This window comes from Hipposideros armiger, unplaced genomic scaffold (assembly GCF_001890085.2).
Source record: "Hipposideros armiger isolate ML-2016 unplaced genomic scaffold, ASM189008v1 scaffold_376, whole genome shotgun sequence".
Lineage (NCBI taxonomy): Eukaryota > Metazoa > Chordata > Mammalia > Chiroptera > Hipposideridae > Hipposideros > Hipposideros armiger.
Genome location: NW_017731726.1, coordinates 209,224 through 234,568, shown reverse-complemented (window position 1 = coordinate 234,568; position 25,345 = coordinate 209,224). Strand labels below are relative to the sequence as shown.

Here is a 25,345-nt window from a genome sequence, read left to right as displayed (position 1 = left end):
ACACACACACACACACACACACACACACACACACACACACACACCCTTAGGGCCCAGGGTGTTCACAGGCACCGAATATAAATGAGTTCTCTTGAAGCATGAATGAGTATAGAGGATAGAGGTCTCCCATCTACTCTCACTCTCAGTATCCTATTTACACACCCAATTCCTAATCCATATGTTTTCATAAAGGACAGTATTCAGTAATTTTAGAATATTATTTAAGATTAGTGATTGCTAAAGCTATTATTCTTTTATCATAAAATAAGTGCAGGCTTGGATATTTTCTGTCCTGTATTTGAACATCGAGTCTAAAATCCCCAACTCATCCTACTTCTCATCCCCTGCAAATGAACAACGATGCACACAATCAAAGGCACACACCAACACGTGAGAAAATTAAAGTTAACATTTATTGTTGGCATCCTCATTCTGAGCCATGTATCTAAGGAAACAGTGTAATTAATATGTGCACCAGTTCAGGAGTACTTTTCTCTGACTTATATATTCATAGCTAAAAAAATTATATAGTGGATGCTTACATTAGTGGAATGAAATTTGAAATATTAAAAGAACATTTTTAAAAAAGATATTTAAGAATATCATGACTTGGAAAAGAAAAATAATGTTTTAGATCTCATATTGTTTCAAATTTTCATATTAAAAATGAACAATGTCAAGAGTGGCATTTTTATTGAATTGTGTTATTGGTTAGCTCTCACTTTACAAAATATAGAAAATGCATTTTATATTTCTGAGTGGTTGAAAGTATTTTTTTAAAAATAAGTACTAACACAAAACCTTGTAAGTGCTACTAATTCCCACCCCCTTGGGCCATTTCCCTTTCTGTATGCTATACATCAGACCGTCCTGATAATATTAAGAAGGGCCATCTGACATTCTGAGGAAAAGTCCTGCTTTGCAAGTCATCAGCATCTTATTTCCAATGGGATCCATTAACAAGTATAATTGCACATTAACTCCTGAGTTAGTCAGACTGAGACTAATAATCAGTCATGAATCTTATCAGTGTTTTTTTTTAATAGATGTACAATTTCAGAATGCTAATTCAGGAAATACAGCTTCTCTAGGAATCCTTTAAAATCTATGTTGTTACTGCCATGGCTCAGGCCATCAATGGACATCTACCAACACTAGACAGTCGGTGTGATGGGGGCGGAGCACTTGGCCACCCATCCACAGGTGGAGCACTCTAGCCCATGTCCAGTGGCAAAGGGGAGAAAAGAAGGAAGGGAAGGGAAGGGAAGGGAAGGGGAAGGGGAAGGGGAAGGGGAAGGGAAAAGGAAGGGAAGAAGATGAGAGGAAGAGAGGAGGAAAGAAAGTCTTTGACAAATGTCATCCACCTGGAAAGAGTGAAGGCAGGAAACATAAGCATGCATATAATGATTTTATAATTTTATCTATCCAACCTTGAAAATAAAGGTTACAAACAGTTAAAAAGAATTGTTATAATTTTTGCCTCAGTTTGTAATAATTAATTTAAGTTCAGTGTTTGGCTCCTTATTTTTCAATTTATTTTAATAAATCTTTTTAGTACCTAATATGTGCCAGGCACTGTGGTTCAGTGATGGGAATATAAAGAGAAATAAGATGGGAAGGGGGTTATCGCTTTGTGAGGGGTGTAAAAGTCTTAACTAGTACGTTGCTTTGTATACCTGGAACTAATGAAAAGAAAAAAAAAAGAGCAATAAGACATGATCTGTGACTAGGGGAGTTACCAACCCCCAGGAAAGCCTTATTTTTATATAGGGAACAATACCTGGTAATTTAGCAGCACAGACCAGTGAGTGATTAATGAGGTGATATTTCAGTGAATGAGCCCAGCTAACATTCAGCACCACGTTTCAGTTTCAGACTTTCTTTGAAAGAGCCCCGTTACTTCTAAAAGCATAGAAAATATTCTACCCAAGTGTACCACCTCTGTCAACACCAAGTAGCTCTCTTGTTCATTTTTGTTGTGATTGATAGTTCATGACTCTTAATTATATTCACCATTGCTTTATGCCCAGATGTTTGGCATTGATAAGATTCTATCAAAAACATGTATGCACTGGGAAAAAATAATAACTTGATTGTCTCTCACCTATTAATATAGAAATCGGTAATGACACCCTGTAATTCTGTTTCTTAATTGAGTCTTCTAATAATTGATACTTGGGTAGGTACGCAAAATATTTTTCACCTGTTTGGAGACTAAAGGAAGAGAATTATTAGCAAAGTCTACTTAAGAACATTGCCTCAAGTAATTTCAAACTCGGAATAAAAGTGAAATGAAATGCATGCACTAAGATAACTTTAAGTCTTTAGGACCTTAAAATTACTAATTTTCCTTAGATACGTGAAAATCTGAAATATATAGCTTGCTCTGTTCAAATAAAGGAGTATCTTTATATGGTTATAGAAAATGTAATGTAGCAACTCTAAATGGTGAGTGAGGTAAGCAACACAGCTTCTCTGGATGACAGATACTAAGATATGGAGTATATTACCAATTTGACTTACATTTTGGTTTGTTTTCACAATAATATATTTAGAGAAGTCCTTTGGAAAACCTGTGCAGACTTGCTAAGGTATAGGAAAGTGTTGTCTCTCTCTCTCTCTCTCTCTCTCTCTCTCTCTCTCTCTCTCGTTCTCTCACTCTGTGTGTGTGTGTGTGTGCGCATATATATGTGTATATATATATATACACACACACACACACATACATATATAAACAAAAAGCAAAGGCCCACATTTTAACATATAAAATTATGAATGTGACACACTTTTTAATGTAAAATTATGAATTTGGATATTACATGAGCTATTGGGTTGTCGGGAAAGTCATGACACATTTTTGCAACAAAAAACAAAAAAAATATGTCATGACATTTCCGACAACCCAATATATTAACTATATTCACATTGCAATACAGACTCCTCCTATTCATTAAAAAAAGCATAGGAGGAAACGTTCATTGTCTGTCCTGAGTTTAATGACGTGTTATTGGGAGGTGTGTGGGAAATCTTGGACAATGAGAACATGTTCATGTCATGCCCTTGGAGAAGCAATGTAAACCATGCCTGATAAATTTTATGGAGCTTATTAAAGAATGTAGAGCAATGGCAACAATTTATGTGACCAGTTTTTTAAGAGCAAAAGCATATCCCTCGTTGTATTTAAACTGAGATGAGCAATGGGTGGAGCAAGTGTGCTCAGAGGTGGTTGATAGAAGGCGCTTTGAATTAAAAGATGTGTAATAGCCATATTTGCTATGCTTCATTAATGTCTGCAGATTGTGCTTTTTCTTAGAAAACAATTTTTGGAAAGAGAAAAACCAACCATTAACCCAAGCCTTTATTAAAACAACATAGTGTGAGAGCAGCTCTCAGATAAGTTTCTGTGGAGAGCAAGGAGCGTTAATATTTTATAGGACAGTTTGGGAAAATCAGAGTTCATACAAGAATTTGCCATGTACACTGTCTGAAAGCATGGGGGCACTTCTGTTGTGTTAGAAACAAGACGGGTTATAGGGGCAGCCAGCACAGAGGTGCAGGCGGGTTAGCAGCCATGGGCTGTATATTTTGGGTTTAGCAAGTGGGGTGGGGAGAAGTAGTTGGGACTCAGGTCTTGCAAGGGTCAATTGAACATTTTTAGACTCTCAAAGCTTCTCACAAAGTATTTCATATATGTGTCTTTAAAAATGTTTCCGAATTTCTACTTGACGCTCAGGGTTGTGTCTCATGCAGACTTTCCTGGATCTGTTTTCTGACTAAGATAGAAAGGCAAGTTTTGATCTCCTTTCTATGTTAACAGTATCCATGATGTTACTTTTGTTCTTTTTCACTTATAGGCTGGAGCCAATGTGCTTCTCCAGGATGTTAATGGAAATATCCCGTTGGACTATGCTGTAGAAGGGACAGAATCAAGCTCTATCCTGTTGACTTATCTGGATGAAAATGGTAGGTTGAACTTTGAAATACTGTAGAATGATAGATGAAGAGATAGCTTGGTAAAATTATAAGTGTGTTTATTTTTAGGTGTGCTTACATAATGTCATATTGATGTAGTTCCACACTAGATTGTGTGAACTCTAGTGTATTTTTCTATATTGCATTTCACTCTCCTGCTGCAATACAATGTTGCTTTAGTCAATGCAATTTTGTAAGCCAGCAAAAATCTAGAGGCCAACAATGAAGGAACTTTTTAACAAGCATCTAAAGTCTATAATTAGTGGGACTGGGCTTGTAATTATAATCCCTTCTCCACTGGGAGTGGAAGGGAAGTGAACCAGCACAATTGAAATTTTGAGTTAATAAGAGCGAGGTCATCTGAAGTGTATTATTCTCGTAGGAGCTGATGGTCCTCTTAAGAACTGCGTGCAGGTAAGTGAGGGCGTAAGTCAAGGGCAGCTTGCACAGACACTCAGCATCCACTCCGGGTAACACTAGGAAACAGAAATGTCAGAAGAATGCCCCATGATCGTGGTGCTGGCCTAAAAGGATGAGGCTCAGGCCCCAAATGTATTCAGTGACAAAAGTATGTTTAATTGCACTGACACAGCATATAATTTCATGAGTAAGCCTAGCATTGGTGAAGTGGGACGTATTTGAAACCTTGAGCCTGATGCCGTGTTAAACTAAAGGAGTGTGCTCCTTCTGCTTTTTTTTTTTTCTTTCTGCTGTTCCAGTATTAAATAACAATAATGGAATTCCAATCCCTTCCAGTATGATTTTTTGTCAGGGAAAACGTTGAAAAATTTTAAGAGCCACATCTTGCTTGTGATACTACCCTTCTTGCCTCTAAGAAAAGCCCATAGTTCTCGGCCTCTTTGTTCCCTGTGCTTTGCCTCCTCCAGATTAGTTGCATCAAAAGGTTTATTCTGAGGATAGCTGAGAATAATAGTAATTAGTACTTAGCAGCCATGAGTTCCTAGAAAAAAAAAAGTCATTAATTTTGGAAGCAAGGTAAGTACCATTATTTTCACTAGAGAAGATGTGCTGAGCTGTGCTACTGAAGTTCGTGGAGTCATGGCCTGGGTGACAGGAGCAGCCTGGGGTCAGGCTGTGTGGTCATCTCCTCTCCCTCACTCCTTGTACCCGCTGCTAGGTGAGGAATCATGTCTCTCTTCACACCTTGTCAGCTGTAAGGCAGGTTCCATGATTTCTAAAGGAATGAGCTTGGTTATGCACATTCCACTGTTGGAAGTTTATTATTTAGACATCGGCAAAACTTGACTTGTAATCGCATGATTCCACATTGGCATGAAGAACTCGACTGCCTTTTATTTAGCTGTGCCAGTTCTATGTGATGACTTCCTGTTCTTACTGTTCTGAATTTCTACTAGCCACCGTATTAAATATTTCCCTTGGGAAACTAAAACTAAGTATCTTTATTTGCAAAAAAAAAAAATTAACATTACTTATAAACCTTTCCAACTCTTTAAAGGATTTTGTTTGATAAGAAGTTTTAGTATTTGCAAAAGCAGTATTGTCTATCCTATCTAAGTAAAAATAAGTGTATTCCTTTGAGAGGTTGCTTTAAAAATGATTACGAAAAAAAAAAGAGAGGAAGATACTGACTCTGAATGGTTGGGAGAAAATCTGTCACAGTGATGGTTGTCACAGTCAGTTTGTAAAATACACGTTTGCTGGAACAAATTCGATGTAATACCTCTTACATTTTTAATCCTCTTTTCCATGTGTCACCACTATTGCCCTGGCCTCTGCCTTCCATGCATCTGCCCCCTCCATCCCCTCATTCATAATCTGGTTCCGTTTCTGCCAGTGTCTCTCCTACTAATCTGTATGGACAGCCACAGTTCCAGTAAATACTATCTAATTCAATTTATTCTCTGGCCCCCTGGTTGGTGTACTTTCAGAGTTATCTACTGTGACAGTGTGGGCTGATGTCCTCAGAAATTTCTAATATTCCAAGATGAGAATTTTCTTTTTATTGGGCACTCACTATTTCAGCGTTGCATTCTTATAACGAGGTGGTTGCAATCCTTGGATTTTCACTCCGCATCATACAGTTTCAAATCAGAGTACTTATCATGCTGTCACATCAGGATGCATGTGGCAGGAGGCTCAGGAGAGGTGGTGAGCAACTTGATTACATGGAAAATCGCTGGTCCCAAGTTCTAATTGTACTGTCACCGCCGACATACACTGTACACCCGGGCACAGCAATTAACCTCGGCTCACCGCCTGAGCTTTCCAGGCTGGAAAATGAGACAACCACGGAGGGCTGATTGAGCATTTGATGCATATTGTATCTCTCGTGCAGGGCAAACCAGCTGGCGTTCAAGGAAGGCAATTGATTATAAAATGAGCCAGCAAAGAAGTAAGGCGCTGCTGGGAGAGCTCAAGGTGGCCCAGGATAGATAGGTGCTCACCATGGGGAAAAAATATATACATTTCTAGTTTTTCCAAGTCCCTGAAAAATAAATAAAACAAAAACTTTGCTCATCATGCACCGTCCTCCACTGCCTTTTCTCCTTCATTTCCAATCCATCCTTTTAGAACACGTAGCTCACGTTTATTCTCCAGAGTTCCTAATCCCCTCTCCTCAGCCTACTGAAGCTTGGCTTGTGCCCCTACCGATCCGCTGAGAAGGAAGGTCCTTGGGGAGTGCCCCTACCCACTCCTTGGTTTTCCATCCAGTCGTCACTTTGTTCTCCTGCATGATCTCATGTCTCTGTGACAGTTTGATCACTTTGATCATCACGCTCTGTTATGAAAACTCAGTCATCTGCAATGATCTTCCCCTAGTTTTCCTCCCTTCTCTTCGGGCTTCGACTTAGTTTCCTCTGGAGGTGCCACTTGTACATTCACACCCCGAAATGTTGGTGGTTCCCGGGGCTTTGTCTCTCAGTACCTTCTTTTATCACTTTAAACTCTCCTGGTTTATCGCCCCCCTGTGTCTGGTGTGGTCACCACATGCCTGCGTCCAAGAACATTCCTGCAGCTTGGGTAGCTTTCAAGACCTTCAGCCTTATGGGTGCGATTTTATTAAGCATTTTGACTTGGATATCAGACAGTTTGAAATTATGTGTCCAATATGGAACTTACTGCCGTCTTTTCATAGTCCAGCTATATTCCATTTTACTATAACAGCCAGGGACCCAAGTATCTGACATCCCTTTTCTTCTCCTAAATTCCTCACATTAAATCGTCACCAAATCTTACAGATTCTGCCTTCTTGACATTTCGCTGATAAGTCCACATCCCTCACCAATCTTTCTATTACTGCCTTAGTTAAAACCCTGGTCTTTCTATTTTGGAACAGCCTCGAAACTGGTCTTGTTGCCTCTGGTCTTAGCCTTCCCTATTTATTCTTCAGAGGACTCCCAGGTTAATCAGTCCACATGATCTTGTGTATTTCTTCTGTTTAATAAAGTTCATTCAGAATGCTGCCCCTGCACCAACCTTTTGAGAATCACCCAGTGTTAGGGTGATAGTGCATCCCAGTTTGCCTGGGTTGTTCCCACGTTATGCCTGTGGTCAGGGTTGGGGGACGGGTTTGGGGAGAGGGTTTTAGTCCACTCTTGGCTTGAACATTTATTTCTCTTTGCTGGAACCAACTTTCTTTATTTGCCTGCTCAATTTTTTTGTTTCCTTCAAGTCTTGGATCTCTTAGGAAGCTTACTGTGAGGCAAAAATTGGGGTTAGATGCACTTCTGGGAGCTTATTAGAGAATCTTGTGCTGAAATCATGGGATGGGTCATTTCATAGTCAGCGTAATGATAAAATTATCTAGAACAGCAGCATGGAGTACCTCCAATACAGATGGATAATAGAATAAAGGAAAAGTTGAAGTGTTACCAAAGCAGTCTCATCTTAAGAGGGACCGTTAAGGAAAGTTAAGGTAAGGTTCCGATTGACCTGAGGTGTTAATGCAGTTTCGGTTTTGCACAGGCATCTGTTGATATCATCAGATGTAATCAGGCAATAGTAATTAGTATCACATATAATAATTCATAAATGTCAGATAAATTTTATTGTTTCTTATTTCCTAAAGTAAAAAAAAAATTTGCCAAGTTCCTATAAAAATAATAAATCTAAGTAGGAATTCTATTAATTTTTTTCAGAAAATAGTGTGAAAATAAAATTTAATTTCTTTTCAAAAAACAGAGAATTATCCCATGATTCATTATGAAATACTTATTATGAGCTATAAGCGTCTTGGTTTTTTCCAGGTGCACCTTAAGACATTTGTCTGACTAAGAAAAGAGAGACTTTCCATTTTATTCTATTACTAAAAATAAACTTGTGCTGTTTTTTTCTGAACATATAACAAAAAATCTAAAAATCACATTTATATACTATCTTATTTGATACAAAATTATGTTTTAAAATAATAGAATATAATGTCATAATATTCCCCTCTGATATCTTCATAGCAGTGACCAGAAATAGATGGTTTTCCCATATGTTGTATTGTAAATGAGTCTGAAATGAGTGATATCTAAGCTTTGTTTGCAGTTGTGTCTTTCATCGTTGACCTCTATTCTTTTATTTTCACTCAGTTTTAATTATGTGCTTAAATAATTATCTAAAAGATACATATCATCACTCCAGTAAACATTGCAACACTATAAAAGTTTGCAGGGTAATGTAAGCTTAGAGTGGGGTCATGTAGCCATTGGATTCTTCTACTTTAATGTGCAAAATTGAACACTGACATCTGAGAAGTATTTTCCAAAATTAACTCGTGTCAATCCCATAATACTAAAAATAAGAATATAGTAATAGTTTTAGTTGATTCTTAAAAAATCTCAAATGTGACTATTAGGGAAATGTGTTAATTCTTCTGAAATAAGATACAATGATTCAGAAGTTAAGGTGGATAATGGCGTTCCTTTTCCACTTTCTACAAAATTGGTTTTGTTTCTACAAAAATTGAGTATCTGAAACAAGTTACATTATTTAAATATCACATTTTGCTTTATTTTGCTTGGGTCCTCCCTGCCTTCTTATTGCAAAGAAAGACGCTCCTAAATGAATGGCATGTACTTCATGTACCAGGACACTGACAAATATGATAGCTCACTTTTACTGAATGCTTACAGCAAGCTAAACACTGTTTTATATGCTTTGTGTGTTTTAGCTCATTCTCGTAACAACTAGGGATTTAAGAACTATCAGCCCCATTTTGCAGATGTAGAAACTGAGGCAGAGATTAAGTTATCTGCCCCATTGGCACAAATAGTAAGTACAAGACACAGCACTAAAACCAAGGCGTGCTGACTCCTGAGTACCTATGCTCATGTCCATCCAGGCTCAGAGAATGAGCAATGCAGGGAGGCAGATGTGCTGTGCTCTAAGGGAAAATGACAACAGATAACGTGACATGATAATATGTTCTCTACCATGTAAACAGATCTTATACGTATTACCTATAGCTGCATTCCTTTGGGATGTATGTTATTGTCTGAGTGATTGAGAATACAGAAGCCCAGACAGGTTAGATAATTTGTCTTAAGTCACCTGAGGAAGTCAACCACAGACCGGGCACAGCCAGGAGGATCACTCGTGTTTGTGCCATGCTCTCTGTCCATGTTTGCAGTAAGGGCTCAATCAAATAAGAGATAGGAATGTCTCTTATGAGTGACTGGTTCATCACAAACACTTGCTGAGAGAGCAATATCATCATCCTCATCATTGTTACTATTACTTTCACTTGGAATAAGGTAAATTCTCTCCCCTTAGTAAATCCTATTATGTCCAGGAACCAATGCTAGGAATAGGGGATGCAGAAATGAAGGGCTACAAGCTGCCATGGAGATTGCACTATCATGAAAGCTGGGGTTAAAACAAGTGCTTATACAGGTGTAAACAGGAAGTGAGCAGAGGTGAGCCTTCAATGCATAACCACCCACCTCCATTAAGTTCGGCTATCAGTTCTTCACTCAATGTTAATGTTTCATTTTTAACATGAATAGTCAAGAAATGTTCAGTTGGGGTATCCTTTTAAAGCAATTTATTTTGAAAACATTCAGATATACAGGAAAGTTGCAAAGATAGAACAGAGTTTCCGTATACCCTTCCTCTAACACTGACAGTTTACACAGCCGTGGTACAGTTATCCAAACTAAGAAATTCACTTTGACACCATATGATTAACTAAACTGCAGACTTTATTGAGATTCTTCCAGTTTTTGCATGAAAGTCTTTTTTTTTCTATTCCAGGATACTACATTGTTTTTAGGAGCAACTGTTTTGGCCAGAAAATCATAAAGAGTAAAAACTATATCTTTATAACTTGTTTCAATTCGGTTTAAGTACTTTAAAATACTTTGGATGATGCATGTGAATTTATACTAAAGCAGTTATCCATTGAGAAGCTGACATATAAGGTATCCTGTCACATCTCAGGGGAAAATTATTCAAGACTATACTCTAGCTGGAAATCGAATACCTCCAAGAGAAACAATTATAGTACTTCGAGAGAGAATTCAAATTGGAAGTGGGGCTTCAAAGAGGAACATATTCAAAGAATATATGATAAAACTGTTTACCCCAGCAGCTGAGAAGCACCTCTGCGTTCTGTTTGACAGTCTCTGTTCCTCCTAGGAGTGGATCTGACCTCACTGCGCCAGATGAAGCTTCAGAGACCAATGAATATGTTAACAGACGTCAAACACTTCTTGTCATGTGGGGGAAATGTTAACGAGAAAAATGATGAAGGAGTAACACTGGTGAGTTGAGATACTTGACTCAGAAATATAGCTTAAATGGAGAATTTAAGTTTATTTTTAAACTATAGAAATGGGTGTAATTAACATAAATAACATCTTATTTTCTGCTCATAAAAGTAATGTATATTCTTTGTACAGATTTTAGAAAACACATAAATATGCAGAGGAAAATGCAAATCACTTATGCTACTACCCAGAAAAGCCAATGTTTATATGTTGATATATTTTCTTCCAGTCTCCCTTCTTATGTATGTTTTTCTACAAATTTAGAAGATTTTTTATGCATTCCTATGTCAGTGTGATTTGTGAGATGAACTTATAGGAGAATGTTTTTATTTTAATTTTAAGCAAAACAAACGATGGGTTAGTCTGTTCAATGAATTTCTAAATTCAAGGGAATGCCTTTCATTACTTTATTTTTTTATTGCTATCAGGCATAGCTGTAGTCAGTTAAAAGCAGAACGATTAAATTTGGATTAATGTTTGTTTAAGCATAATGTTCAAACATCAAAATAAGAACATTTGTCCCAGCTGACCCATAAAATTTACCTAGACTGGGCACGCTGGGGTTAAAATTAATTATGGTGGTAATATCAAGGCTCAGGGAGCAAAAATGAAAGTAGACTAGGGCAGCAGAAGAGAGTACGACACTCTGAAGCATGGGATGTACAGAAGGGGTTGGAACCAGTGACTCAGTTTCTACCACGGAAAAAATGTGGTGTGAAGTTGAACACAGTAGATTTCAGACTGAACAGTGGAAAGTGCAGTGGCTCTATGGCAGAGCCAGGTGTGGTGTGATTGAGAAATAGCAAGGAGGCCAGTTTGGCTGAGCAGGGTAAAGGAGAAGAAAGTGGTAACTAGGATCAGATCATGCAGGGTCCTATGGGCCTGTGTGAGGATCGTGGCAGCTACTCTGAGTGAGACGGGAACACACTGGAGGGTTCTGAAGAGAGGCGGGACCTGATTCTACTTCAGTTCTAAAAAGATCACTCCCATGACTGCTGTAAGGATCGACTGTAAAAGGGCAAGGGTGTAGCTGAGAGTTCAGTTAGGAGGCTTTTCCAGTATTCTAGGCAAGCGATGGTAATAGAAGACATAGGTGATAGAAGACATAGGTGATAGAAGTTGAGGTGGTGAGAAGTTGCTAATCTTGGTCTACATTAAAGGAAGATCCATTGCAATTTGCTGATGGAAATGAGGTGTGAGAGAAAGAAAAGACTTCAAAATGGCTCCAAGTATTTTAGCTTGAACAGCTGGAGTGATGGCGTTAGCATCAAATCAGATAGAGAAGGCCAAGGACTGAGTTTTGAGCAGGAAAGATGAGGATCAGTTTTGGAAATGCAGAGTTCGAAGTGCCTCTTAGCCATCTTCATGGCAATGTTGAGTTTGTGGTTGGATATTGAAGTCTGAACCTCAGGAGATGTCTAGACTGAAGGAACAATTTTGAACAACTTTGGGAACATTAGCATATGAGTGATAGTGAAAATTCTTTACGCTGGATGAAATCAGGAGTTTGATACAGAAGGAAAGAGGATTTGGGACTGCGCCTTGGAGCTTAGGAAGACGAAGAAAATCCAGAAATGAGGTGGGAAGGAGCAACTCCCAAGGTAAGAGGGAAACCAAGAGAAAGAGATGTCCTGGGAGCTAAGTGAATGAAGTGTGATGATGAGGAGGAAAGGATAGGCTATTAAATACTGCTGAAAGGTCAAGTGAATGGAGATGGCAAATTGGCTATTGGACTTGGTAACATGGAGGTCATTGGTCTTCTCAGCTAGGGTAGTTGCAGTGGAGTGATGGGGTCAAAATCCAGCTTGGAGTGGACTATTTAATTAGTAGTTCATTTAACACATGTAAAGTACTAACATCTAACACATACTAGAAACCCAACAGAGGCTTTGTTTCTTTGTTTGGAAAAAGGTATTACAACTTTATATACTTTTTAAAATCACTGTTAAATAAAACTAATGTTCATGCTTCAATCATTGTTGAATAAAAGGACCTACCATACTTCAGTCGAAAAGGTACTGAAATAATCAATATGAAGCAATAGATTGTGTCATTTTCAACCATCTTCAATTTTGATGATCCTTGTGACTTTTTTTTATTGAACAGAGGGCATAAGTGTTGTTAATAATTGTTCTGTAATAACTAAATCTTGTGATGCTCACCTGTGAGCTTTTTGTAAGAAAAGTAACAATGAATGGAAAGCTGGGAAGATGCCCCTTGGATATAGAGCATTTAGCAAGTGGTTGTTTGGATTGATTCTTAGGTCTAAATTGGTTAGTCAATTATGTTACTGACTGCCATCTCTGGAATTGTCTTTTTGTAAGGCACATGTGTATTGTGCATTTCTGTCTATTGTTGGTGATAACATAAGCAGACGATTTTGTTCTTAGAACGATTTCTATCTCCTGAGTTGGAATGTCAGTTGTGGTACAAAATTAGACATAATTTCCCACACTGTTAAATCGTTGTGCAAAGGAGATGAAATTATCAACAAAAGGCTGAATGGGAATAAATTTCTAGTACAATGGTTTTTATGTTCTCTTTTCCTCCTTTTATAGAATATGCAATAAAATAACCAAATATAGCTCTTTAAAAAAGATCTCTTAGTTTACATATTAATATTCTTCTTAAAAGAAAACAGACCTTAAAAGGATACAATTAAAAAAAAAAGCCACATTACAGAACATGAACTGGAGTTCCTGAGTTTAAGTGTATAAATGCTCTTGGAAAATACTACTGTAATAATTAGCATATGTATCACAAAAGGCTGATTCTTTACTGTTTTATCACAGAACTTTATGTAGCCCATCTGGCCTTGCGACATGGATTTTTGGAAAAGAATTATTCATGAGATGTAACTATCAAACAATTTTATTTGTGTGTCTTTTGTTATTTTAGTAGTTCTGGTTCATCTCTTCCTTCTGGATGAAGACTTAGCTAGTGCCATCAGTTTTATGGTCATATTTAGGGAATGCAGCTTTTATGGTTACTTTATGTCACAAAACATAGCCTCAATTTAGAGATTAGAATGTCTGAACCCAGGTAATACTGAAAACTCCCAACTTGCATAAAATCAAAGCTCATTGGTCATTATATGCCATACTCTTCTTTAACCACACGATGTAGCCCATGAATCCCTCGTCAGCATAATATTTTTAAGTAATAAAAAATGGTACCTAGAATTACAAAGAAAGCCAGTTATGTTGAAATACGGTAATCATAATATTGAAATTACATTTGTGATATGTAATGCTTGTGCTTCTTTATTAGTTAATGCAGTAAGTAACAGATTTGATAATTACCAAAATTTTACAGTAGAGTTGAACATGGGCGATACTTGGAGTGATCTGCTATGGCAGTGCTGTCATGGGAAAAATCGTCAATTCTTCTGATAATATCATGGCGGTACTGCCTTTTCGTCTTTGAAGAATTTGCTAAATTTCAGTTAGGAGTTAGAAAAAAATAAAAGTAAGCATTTTCCCACTCCGGTTTGCAAGACCCCTGAAATCTATCTACAGATCCTGTGGGGCGCTTTGAATATGCCCCGGTGTGAAGTACCCCGATTTCAGTGAAATCTTGATCATACTCCTGGTGTAGTGCTTCCTCAAATGAAGAAGTCCATAAAAGGGAGGGTGGACGTGGTCAGCTATTTGCCTCCTGCCACTTCTCTTCCTCTTTGGGGTTTCTGAAATTGAAGATTGGGATGAGAGTAGGAGACAGACATATGGGCAGGAAGAGACGAAGCTGAGGCCTGTTACCTCTTTACTATTGTGATGTTCTTTTAAACCTTCCTTTTGCAGGAAAACATCGTGTAGTCATATAGAAGCATCGTAATTTACCTGAGCCATTCCTGAGTATTTGCCATTTTTTGATATTATAGAAAACTTTTTGTTGATAGTCATTGTACATGCCTCTCTGATATTTCTTCTGATACATTCCTACAAATGGAATTCTGATTGTAAAATAATGAACATATTTTCAAGTTATTGATGCATGTCATTACACTAGGTTCCAGTATTATGTGGGGATACTCATTTTCATAGATCCTTAGTTTTTCTATTCCTCACAATTTTTTATGTCTAAAATTATTGCAAATAATTTGCATTATTTAATTTCCAGCAGTGGGTCTGTTTTCATGTATTTATAGGGTAGTTGTATTTTTTTCTTTTGTAAATTGACTCTCAGTTTACTTGTTTAATATTTATTGAGATGGTCACCTTTTTTATTAATCTCTATGAACTCTGTATACTTTAAAGATATTAACATTTTGAGATACCTGTTGCAAATGTTGCTCCTGGTTTATTATCTGCCTCTTAATTTTGCTCATTGTTCAATGCATACATTTTAAATTTAATTTGTTGGTACCTATCACTTCCTAGATGTGAATTTTGCTGGATTCTTAAACTTTCTAAGTCATAATTTTCTCCTCCTTTAAATTGGAATAATAATAGCTCCTACATTGCAAGATAAGCAGGTCTTACAAGACTATGCATCTAAATTGCTGAACCTGTGGTTTAGTTGGTACATCAAGAGCACTTAATAAAAGTTAGCCATTATGTGATCAAAGCATATTATAGCATGGAAAATATTCAATATATTTAGGTAAAATTAACTTTAAATGAGCAAGTACATAATGATTCTAATTTTGTAAAAGAAGTGGCATGTGTATGTATTATTACATAAAAATAAATCACCAGAATGTCAAAAGGAATTATCAGGAAATGTCAGTATAATTTTGTTTCTTTTTATATTTTATACATTTCAAAAATTGCAGGATAAATAAATACAAACTAATTTATAATTAGAAAAAACATCTCTGGATTTTACTTGAACAGATCCTTGATAGGGACCTAGAACACGTCACTGCTGAAACGAGCCAGCTCCATCAGGGCATGCATTTCTGGATGAGTGTTCTGTGTGGGTTAAATCTATCCAGAGCAATCAGTGCCACTCACTGAGAACCAACATTTAGAACATAACCATTGATACTTATTTTTATTTTTAGAACTATTGTTGGAGTACTATTTTACAATATTAGAACTATTATTTATTTGGGAAAATTAATTTGAAACCTCTAACTTTAGAAAAAGATCAGTAGTCTATGTTAAATTTTCTAGCAATTAAAGCTGTCATTGAATGAATTATAAAGTACCTGCCAAAGTGTGAGATGAGGTGGTATGAAATATTGGGTTGTCGGGAAAGTCATGATGTATTTTTTTCTATGTTTTTTGTTGCAAAAATGCGTCATGACTTTTCCAACAACCCAGTAGATACGATGTTGTGAGCTGTGACCTGATGCAGTAGCAAGAGGATCCAGTAAGATGTACTCACGACCCTGTTCCCTGTCTGCACCCAGGCCTGTCTCACTACTTGTATGAAGAGGCAGTGTTACAGAGGATCCTGGCTGGGTGGGCTTTCAGACTTCTGACTGGAGTCTGAGGCTCTTGTTTTCATATGTGAAAAATGCCAGGACCTAATGATGGTTTTGCAAATTATGCAAGAAGGCGATAAGCCAAGCTTAGCAAACACGGCTGTGCCTGCCTGCATGGGTGCTGTGCCAAGGGAAAACCAAAGCAAGTGTGTAAATAGTGTGCATCTTCTAGAGACAAACATTTTAATACAAGATTAGTATGTGGGGAAGAGGTGGGTTGCATGAAGAAGAAAAATTGTGTATTAAAGCAAATAAATTATGGGGCAAATTCAAGGTTTGTTAGGAACGTTCATATTGCAGTGTTATCCTTGTAGCCTGGCCAACTTGGATGTCCACTCTTCTTTGCTATTTCAAAACATCAGTTCTGGAGAGTGCAGGAGAAAGTGGTTTCAGACCACAGTGGCCATGCTTCCCTGGACCAAGTTACCTCGATGATCGAATGCACATTTTCTCCAGCTGTAAAAGCAGGATGATAACTGTATCGCAGATAGTACAGAATAGAAGAACTAATTTAAAACTTGTATGCATATTGTTTGTGAAACCACTCTTACGTCTTGTCCTGCATTGTAACTAGGTAGGTGATTTCCAACTTGGAATACTTTTTCATGAGAACTGTGCTTCCAAATGGCTGCTGTCAGTTCTTTACAGAAACAACCACCTCTGTTTCTCATAAGATCCCATTAAATAGCAGGAGAGGAATATTCTGAGACATCACAGTGATAAACACTTTCACATTTTGGCACCTGATATCTTCCAGCCATAATCTGGACAAAGTGGGAGTATAAATTCCATTTCAGAAAATAGACATTTTTTTTATTGTGTGTATTTTTTAACTCTAAGTCTAATTTTAATGATGAGAAACTACACCCCCTGGAGCCTGGTGACTTGTTTACAGATTCAGAAGTTGATTGCCTGCGAATTAAAGTAAAGGCTCTAGGCTCCCGATATTTTATTATGATGAGTTTAAAAAATTCTGTTATCTCTTGTGATGAAGTGGATGCACTCAAAGTTAGGGGTTCTTGTTTTGGGTTTGAAGATTTCCTAGGATGAAATGTGCCCGTCTCCATAGATGTCACCGGTAGCCTGTGCTTTGGATAGCCTTTCTACTGAGCAAGCCACTACCATTTTCCTTCTAGTCTTTCCCTTGTGAGCAGTGCATGAGATGACTGGCTGAGAGTTGGGCTAAATTTTAAATGGTGGAACCCGATTTTTGCTGCATGGAAAGTAAATCTATTCATAAAGGGGTTGATCCTATGAATTTGACATCATTAGTATCAAGTGCTAACCAACTAATAGACATATTCTTAATGCAGGTTTATACTAAAAGGGAAAATCTTCTGAGATGTAGATGTTAGTGCTTATAGCATAGAGTAACCTTTCAAACATTGACTCAAATAATTGATTCAAGTAATGTAGAATAAATTTAGAAGCAGGTGAAAGATTAGTTCTCTAGGAGAACAAGTGTATACAATTGTATTTCTCTTAAATATCTGTGGATATATTATTCTTGCGGCTTTTTTTCTAGACTATTAATGAGATCAATTCTGTATGTAACAAAACATGGGTAGAAGTCAAACTTAATCTCTTAATGTTTATGCCCTAAATTAGATGAATTTATTGTTCTAATGAAAGTACAAGAAATAAACATATAATTATCAGTATAGATTGAAGAGTGTTAAGTCCAAAGGTAGAAAAGCAAATGTTTTTGCTGAATTTTATCAACATGCATATATATAAACAGATATATAGATATAGATATAGATATAGATATATATAGATGTGTATATCTATGTCTATATATTTAATAAGACTTTTTTACTTTACTGTAATTTTATTTACTTTTTTTTAAGATTTTTTTTTAATTGGGGAATTGGGATGGGAACAGTGCTGGGGAATTGGGGGAAGGGGAACAGACAAGTTGCTGTCCTTTTGTTCTTCAGTCTAGTTGTGGAGGACATTGCTTCACTGGCCCAAGTTGGCACCATCATTGCGCTCTTCCCGGGCGAGGCAGATCAGTCGCCGGCTTCTGGACGGCCGCTCACTGCGGCTGCTGGCCGCTCACGCTGGCTGCTGGCTACATACGGTAGCCCATGGCAACCCACTGCCACAGGGGCTGCAGCCTACGCCGTCGCCGGCGACTCACAGCAGCCCAGCTCCAGGTTGAGCTGTTGTTCAGCATCTTAGCTGTAGAGGGCAGTGTCACTGGCCCTCATATGTGGGATCCGAACCGGGGCCTTCTGGCATCCCAAGCCAGTTCTTAACCAACGTGCCACTCGGCCGGCCCTGTAATTTTATTTTTGTAGCAAAAATGGAAAGGAAGATACAAAATTCCATGCTACAAAAGCAGAAGCTATTGTTTTTACTATTTTTAAATTAGTTTTTCTTTCTTTGTATTTTCCTCTTCTTAATTATGATTACAAAATCAATCATGTAGTTAGTTAATAACCTAATTTAAACTGAGTTTGCTGATAGTTTATTTACTCACATATTTTATTTGCTGCCTTAGAAACAGGAATTCCCCTATCTGAAAAATTTGGAAGATTCTCCATCCCTGATCTCATCATTGTAGTTCCTGAAGCCTCACTTGTAAACTTCAGGTTGCATTAAGAAACTAAACTGGAGAATGTGTAAATGATGGCTACATAATCGCTTTAAAGACTGTCCAGATTAATTCATCCTTTCTGGTGTTCCTGCCCCTTTTATGTGTATATAAACATCACAGTGATCACATTTCTTGTCATTTATATCTTTGAATCCCTCTCCTGTAACACCAAATATAATGCCGGAATTTTACAACTAGTCAATACATGTTTGACTTTTGGGTAAGAAGTGGTAAAGTATTGAATTATTACATTTTGTATTTAAAAGTATTCGGATTATAGTAGAAAGGGTCACTGGAGACGGAAATAGGAATTACATGAAAAAATGCACAGTCAGAAGGAAAATGATAATTAACCCATACACCTTTTTAAAAAAAATGATGACATTCACATGTACCAAATAAATAAAATTACATGTATACTCCTTTTATTAAAGGACTCTGTGTTTTAGATTCAATAGTTCATTAAGTAGCTCCCTTTAAACCACTGTATTGATATTCTTACTTTTTAAAGATGAATAACAAAATATCTCTTTGTTACAGTTACATATGGCATGTGCAAGTGGCTACAAGGAGGTGGTATCACTTCTCCTGGAACACGGTGGAGACCTCAATATAGTAGATAATCAGTACTGGACCCCGCTCCATTTGGCAGCAAAATATGGCCAGGTAAAGTGATTTCCTGAATTATTTTTTAAAAATCATTTTATAATCGGTGCATTGTTTTATGTTTAATTTTGTTTTTATTTCAAATCATGTACTAATCATTATGTAATTTGACCTTTTTTTGCTTTTTAAAATTTATTTTTAATTGCAGTTGACATACAATTTTGTATTGGTTTCAGCTGTACAACATAGTTATTAGATATTTATATACTTTACAAAGCGATCACCCTATAAGTGTAATTTGTCTTTTAATGGCATCGTCTTATTAAACATTTTGTAATGATTGAAATAAAACATTTACTTTTAGAAGGACACATAGTAGCATACATTCCTCAGGACTCTGTACATTGTAGTCAGAATCATTGGAGAAATAATGAAAACTTATGAACATTCTTTATAATATGGACTTAATGAAATTCCCTTCATTTTATATGGTCCGTATGAGCTCACTATTTCATGAGTCTGTAATAATTTTGTTTTCTACAGTTAGTAAATATAAAGCAAAATTACATTTTATATTTTGTTTTTCTCTATAAATTACATTTCATTTTAATGAATGAAGAATGGGTAGCAGAATTTTTTCTTTGAATTGATTTTTGGCTATAGCTCATACATCTTGAGTTACTATTGCACAATTTAATTTCTCAGTAGGTACCATTATATCGTAAAGAAGGAACAAACTCTTAACTTTTAAGTTATTTGCATTGGTGAATGTGACAGCATAGTTAACAGTAATTCATTAATATTAAAATCAATTCATAAAAATTTGTGTAAAATTTTATGGTAGAGAAAGACTTAGTAGTAATAATATGAAAAATAACTCAGTTTTACTTATATATATATGGAGATATATATGGAGATTTAGGCTAAACTTGTTGATTTCCACATGTTAGTGTGAGGTAACAACATGCTCATTGAATTTATAGTAAGTTAAATCCCTTAGATACTAACCAGTATGCAAAATAATCTGTCATAAAATTTGAGTCGTGCAATTGTTGAAAGAATTGGAAGCATTTTCATTTCAAGCATTTCAGAAAAAAACACTTTGCTTGGGGAAGGTCTTTAGACTAATAAAAACATGGTTTTCTTTCATGGCATTTTGTGTAAGAAAAGATTTAATCATTCAGTAAATATTTTTAACAGACTATTAACAAACCCCAAACTGTGTTTTTGGCAAGTGAGTGTGTGTGTGTAATAAATGAATGGGTTAAGGTGATGAGGCTGCAGAAGTCACTGGCCTCAGTGGTTCACGGTTTCCAGGTCCCACTAGACCCCTGGAGTATTGGAGGATCCATTCTCCCGTACTCCATTTCTAGCACAGCAAGTCTGGATATACTGAGTGAAAAGTTTTCTCATTAGTTAAAAACAGAGAAGCAAACATAAACGAGTACTGTTTCCTAGAACACAAATGGCTGGCCTTTGCTGATGAAATGGTAATCAGTGAATTATCAAAACGTGCTCATTATAGTCAGGGATTGCTTCTGGAAGGAGCTGACTCTGGACGTGAATGATAGTTTGGTAAAATGTAGCATAGCAGATCACTACCCCAATGTGAATGAATCAAGGCTTTCATTTACCTAACTTTTCATTTTTCTGGATTGGAATTTCAGATTTTGGAACAATATCATTTTAAAAAGCAACAAATTGGTCTGCTTTAACCATTTTTATGAGATACTAAATTCTGGGGGAATAGGACTCGATTTTCAAAAGATTTTTTAAAGACACATTGTGGATTAAGTATATCACTTTTTGTTATTAGAAATTTAACAATTTTTATCAAAACCCAGCATGTGGTTTATATTTTATTTGGTTGAAGGTCAAATGAAACATTTGTTATGAATTTGTGTATTTGTATTTTTAGTTCTATGCTGTTCATTTGGTTCTTCTAACTTCTGTGTCATTGATGAGATTTTCTATTTTTTCATTTGTTTCAAGAGAATTTATAATTACTTGTTGAAGCATTCTTATGACGGCTGCTTTAAAATTAACATAGAAATATTCCAGCAGGATTCATCTTGTTGTTGGTGTCAGTTAATCATTCTTTTCTCATTCAAGTTGTAATTTCCTGATCTTGGTATGATGAGTGATCTCTAATTGTATCTTCGACATTTTAACTATTAACAAGATCTTGCTTGTATATAAATCTTCTATTTTAGCCAGCAGTCACCATCTTTAGGTTTAGCACACAGGTCCTGGTCTACTTGAGTGCACTGTGGTTTCAATGACAAGTTTAATATTCAGAAACTTTGAGGTGTTATTTTGGCATACTTGGTTTATCTTGTGGCCAGCAGGGGGTGGGGTGCGCCTGCTGGTTCCTGTTGGTACCCCTTGAAGGGATGCAAGGGTTTTCCCTAAGCCAGGCTATTCCATGTCTCTTGATGTGGTAGAGGAATCTTCATGGGGTCAAAAAAACTTTCAGAGCTGAGGCCTGTTGGGGCATCCTTCCTCTTACAAGTACCCCTTCCCAGCCTCTCATCTCTTTGGGGACAGGGGTCTCAGGCTCAGTGGAAAGAGCACAGCTAGGTTCGCGGTGGGAAACACCCTGTGTGGAGATGCTTTCTTCTCTGGGGTGTGAGGATATAGGTCACCCTGCTGCTCGTGCTTCCTCCCTTCTTGGGGTCCTGAGGCAGTTTCCCTTCCTCCTTCCACTTTTCAGAGTTCTTTTTGGGTTGCTTGTTCTTCCCAGGGTTTATTATTGTAATTATCAGAGAGGACCAAGAAGAAACCAATCTAAGTTGATGTGTTTGAAAATAATTGTTTCTGTTTTGAAAAACACTTATTTCTGAAAGCCTTATAAAGCCTGATAAAGTGTGATGAAAGGAAATTAATTTATGATTATTTTTACATGAAACTCACCTGCAAAGCACAGTAGAAATAAATATGAATTTACATGATCATTTTATTATAAAGTGTCACTATTGCTACATTTGGTTCTGAAGGTAGAACATGCCTAAATGTGACCAATTTTTTTCTGACTCACATTTTGAAAGACCAGCTAGATATTTCTATTCATATCCTGGAAGCTAGACGTCCTAATTAGGATGGAAAGAAGTAGTGGCTTATCCCTCAGGCAATCAGATGAAGCTCCCAATCCTTTTTGAAGAAATTCTGAGACACAAAAAGTACACCTACAATTTCAGAGGTCAAAAGTCCTCCGTGAAAACAAGTCCTTTCAGGGGTTTACAAGAAACCGTACTCTGCAGAAATGGAAACTTTTAGCAAAGAAAACACATTTTTAAAGGTCCTGTAAGAGATCTTTATTATATGCTAAGTGTTCAAAGACAAATTCACAGTCAAATAAAATACGTTTCTTGGAGAGGGACATGTTTTATATAACCACGACAAAGATTAAGTAATATATTAAACTAATAAAACAGGTTAGCTATATAGTAAAAATATTTGCACTTGGTTTTAATGATGAAAGTAGATTTTTTTAAAACATTAATTTACACAGTTACGTTTAACAATAAATAAATAGTTTAATGATTAACATATATGCCAAATATGATCCCTGCCATGTCTCAGTGATATAAGAGAAGCCCAGTACTATTGATACTGCCTTCATAAAGCTTCCTGAAACTTCCTGTCACTGGAAGTCATGGAAGAACCACTGATTAATAAGGCAGAGAGAATATATTTGTGGATATTAGTACTCTCACACCATTTACCTGTCACATTTCAAAAACTTCCCAAACTTTTGGTTTTCTAAATCTGCGTTTTCAGCCTAGAGAAACATAGTCATGAACTTACATGGGAAATATGATTCAAAAGGTGCATTTGCTTTGCAAGATGCGGAGTACCGTATTTGCCGGCATATAAGACGACTCGGCGTATAAGACGACCCCCTAACATTTCCACTCAAAATACAGAGTTTGTTATATGGTCGGCTGTGTGCGATTTTGCGAGTGTGGTAAAATCGCATAACAGCAAAATCGCATAACAGCCGAGCATACACCCAGCAGCGCTGCTGATGCCTGAACGGTATGTGGAATGAAGTGGGCGGGCATCGGGAGGCCACTATGGCACGGGGCAAGCACTATGGGCAGTCTATCTGAAGTGTACCTGGCGTATAAGACGACCCCCCACTTGGAGGCATATTTTTCAGGGCCAAAAAATCGTCTTATACGCCGGCAAATACGGTAATTAAGATGGATGTTTTTATTACTACACCTCCAGTGTGCCAATTACATTTCCAATACTCATCATTTATTAATATTAAATGAATTAAGAAACTTTTCAATGGCCCCTTTTCTTTCAAACCCAGCTGCAAATTATTTGACCTCAACTTTTAAAAGCCATTAATTCTCTCTTTTTCTTTAAATTCCCTATTCTTTCTTTTATTTCCAAGACACTCCCCCCACACAAGCACACCTATATTTTATTTGGCCCAACAAAGTGGTTAAGCCAGCTTTGTTTTGAGGACTTCCATGGCCTCCTCACTGGCTCTGAATACCAGCTCCTCCTCGCTGGCTGCGTTAGCCTAATAAGCCTTGATAATTATGCTTCCATAGAGCCTAGCCCCAGGGTGTTCAATTAATGTGAACCACCAAGGCATCTGCTTGCAGGGGAGTTTTTACATAGCTCAGAAGATTGTTGAGAATAACAAAGGCTAACGTATCATCGGAGCATCAGAGAGCATGTGTCCTAGTCAATTGATCCAGTTGCTAGATTTGTACAGACAGATGTCCAACATAATGATTTCCAGAAGTGGCCATTTATAATGTGCAAAAGAGGGAGATTTTATTTAAAATAATCTCACTTTTACCCTCTGCTTCTCTAGAAAATGACTAGTCATTAATTTGATATTTTCTAAATCCTTATACATTTTAGTACCAAGGATAGGGCCTGAGGATTATATGTATCTTTTCCATTTTTTTCTGTTAAACCTAACGGAATGGGGTCTCCACCAGAACATAAGCTCCCAAACAGCAGAGACTTTATTTGTGTTGCCTGTTGGTACCATTCCTGTGAAAGAATTGGATGGACAAATCAGTCAACCAAGAACTAGAAGCAAAGTTTTTATTTATTTATTTATTTACTTATTCATTCATTCATTCACTCATTCATTTTTTTTTAATTTAAATTTAAGGACAGAAGGTTAGCTCCACCCTTGACAAGGATAGAAGCAATGTTCTAATGCTGAGAGATAGAGTGAGGTTTTTCTGTTAGAATACATGACATCAGGACCAAACTATTCTTCCTCGATTCAAACTAAAAAAAAAACCACCTGAGATTTGTGTTAATAGAAGATTTTGAGTAAATTGCATCTTGATTATTTTGTCAAGAATACACCACATGCTATCTAAAATTATTTTGAAAATTGTTCACCTATAAAATATTATTTAATAGTCATTTTGGAAATATGTTTTTATTTGAATATCAATTTATATGAATGGGAGATTTATAACTCTCTAAAGACATTTACTATAAATAAATGTATCTGAGTTTAGAAAAAAAGATTTAGAAATGCTAACACTTTAGAAAGACTAATGGCATTTTTTGAGACATTGATAGCAATTTCACTTTCTTATAAATATCTTACAAATATAAATTCCTTTATGGAGAAAGTAGTTTATAATTTATAACGTTATTTATTATTGACATTTATACTGGCAGGACATATGTATTTTAAAACTTCCCTTTATAAATACATTAACATTTCCATTGAAAAAAAGATGCTTGTTCTTGTCTAAAACTGGGAACTAAATAAGTTGTGTGAGTAACAATCTTACATGAGTTGTACAGAAAATCAAATTTGATTCTAGCCTTATACATACTTTCAATGTTTATAATGATTGGTGATACTGCAACAAAAGATAAGAAAATCAAGTGTCCTTCTCTTCAAACTCGTTTTGTATCCCACAAGCCGCATATCTTGATGTTCAAAGGAGTCGTTTGTATTCTCAAATACATTTTTAACCAAGCACATAAGAATTGAAA

General features: G+C 36.6%; 1 protein-coding gene across 1 annotated transcript in view; it reads left to right on the top strand.

Moving 5' to 3' along the window:
- LOC109393330 (unconventional myosin-XVI) overlaps nt 1–25,345 on the top strand; it is a 457,270-nt gene that overhangs the window by 241,883 nt on the left and 190,042 nt on the right. Inside the window, exons 5-7 of the mRNA XM_019662415.1 lie at nt 3,855–3,963; nt 10,579–10,703; nt 19,283–19,408. Of these exons, the coding sequence (XP_019517960.1) occupies nt 3,855–3,963; nt 10,579–10,703; nt 19,283–19,408 (360 nt within the window). The remainder of the gene's footprint in view (nt 1–3,854; nt 3,964–10,578; nt 10,704–19,282; nt 19,409–25,345) is intronic.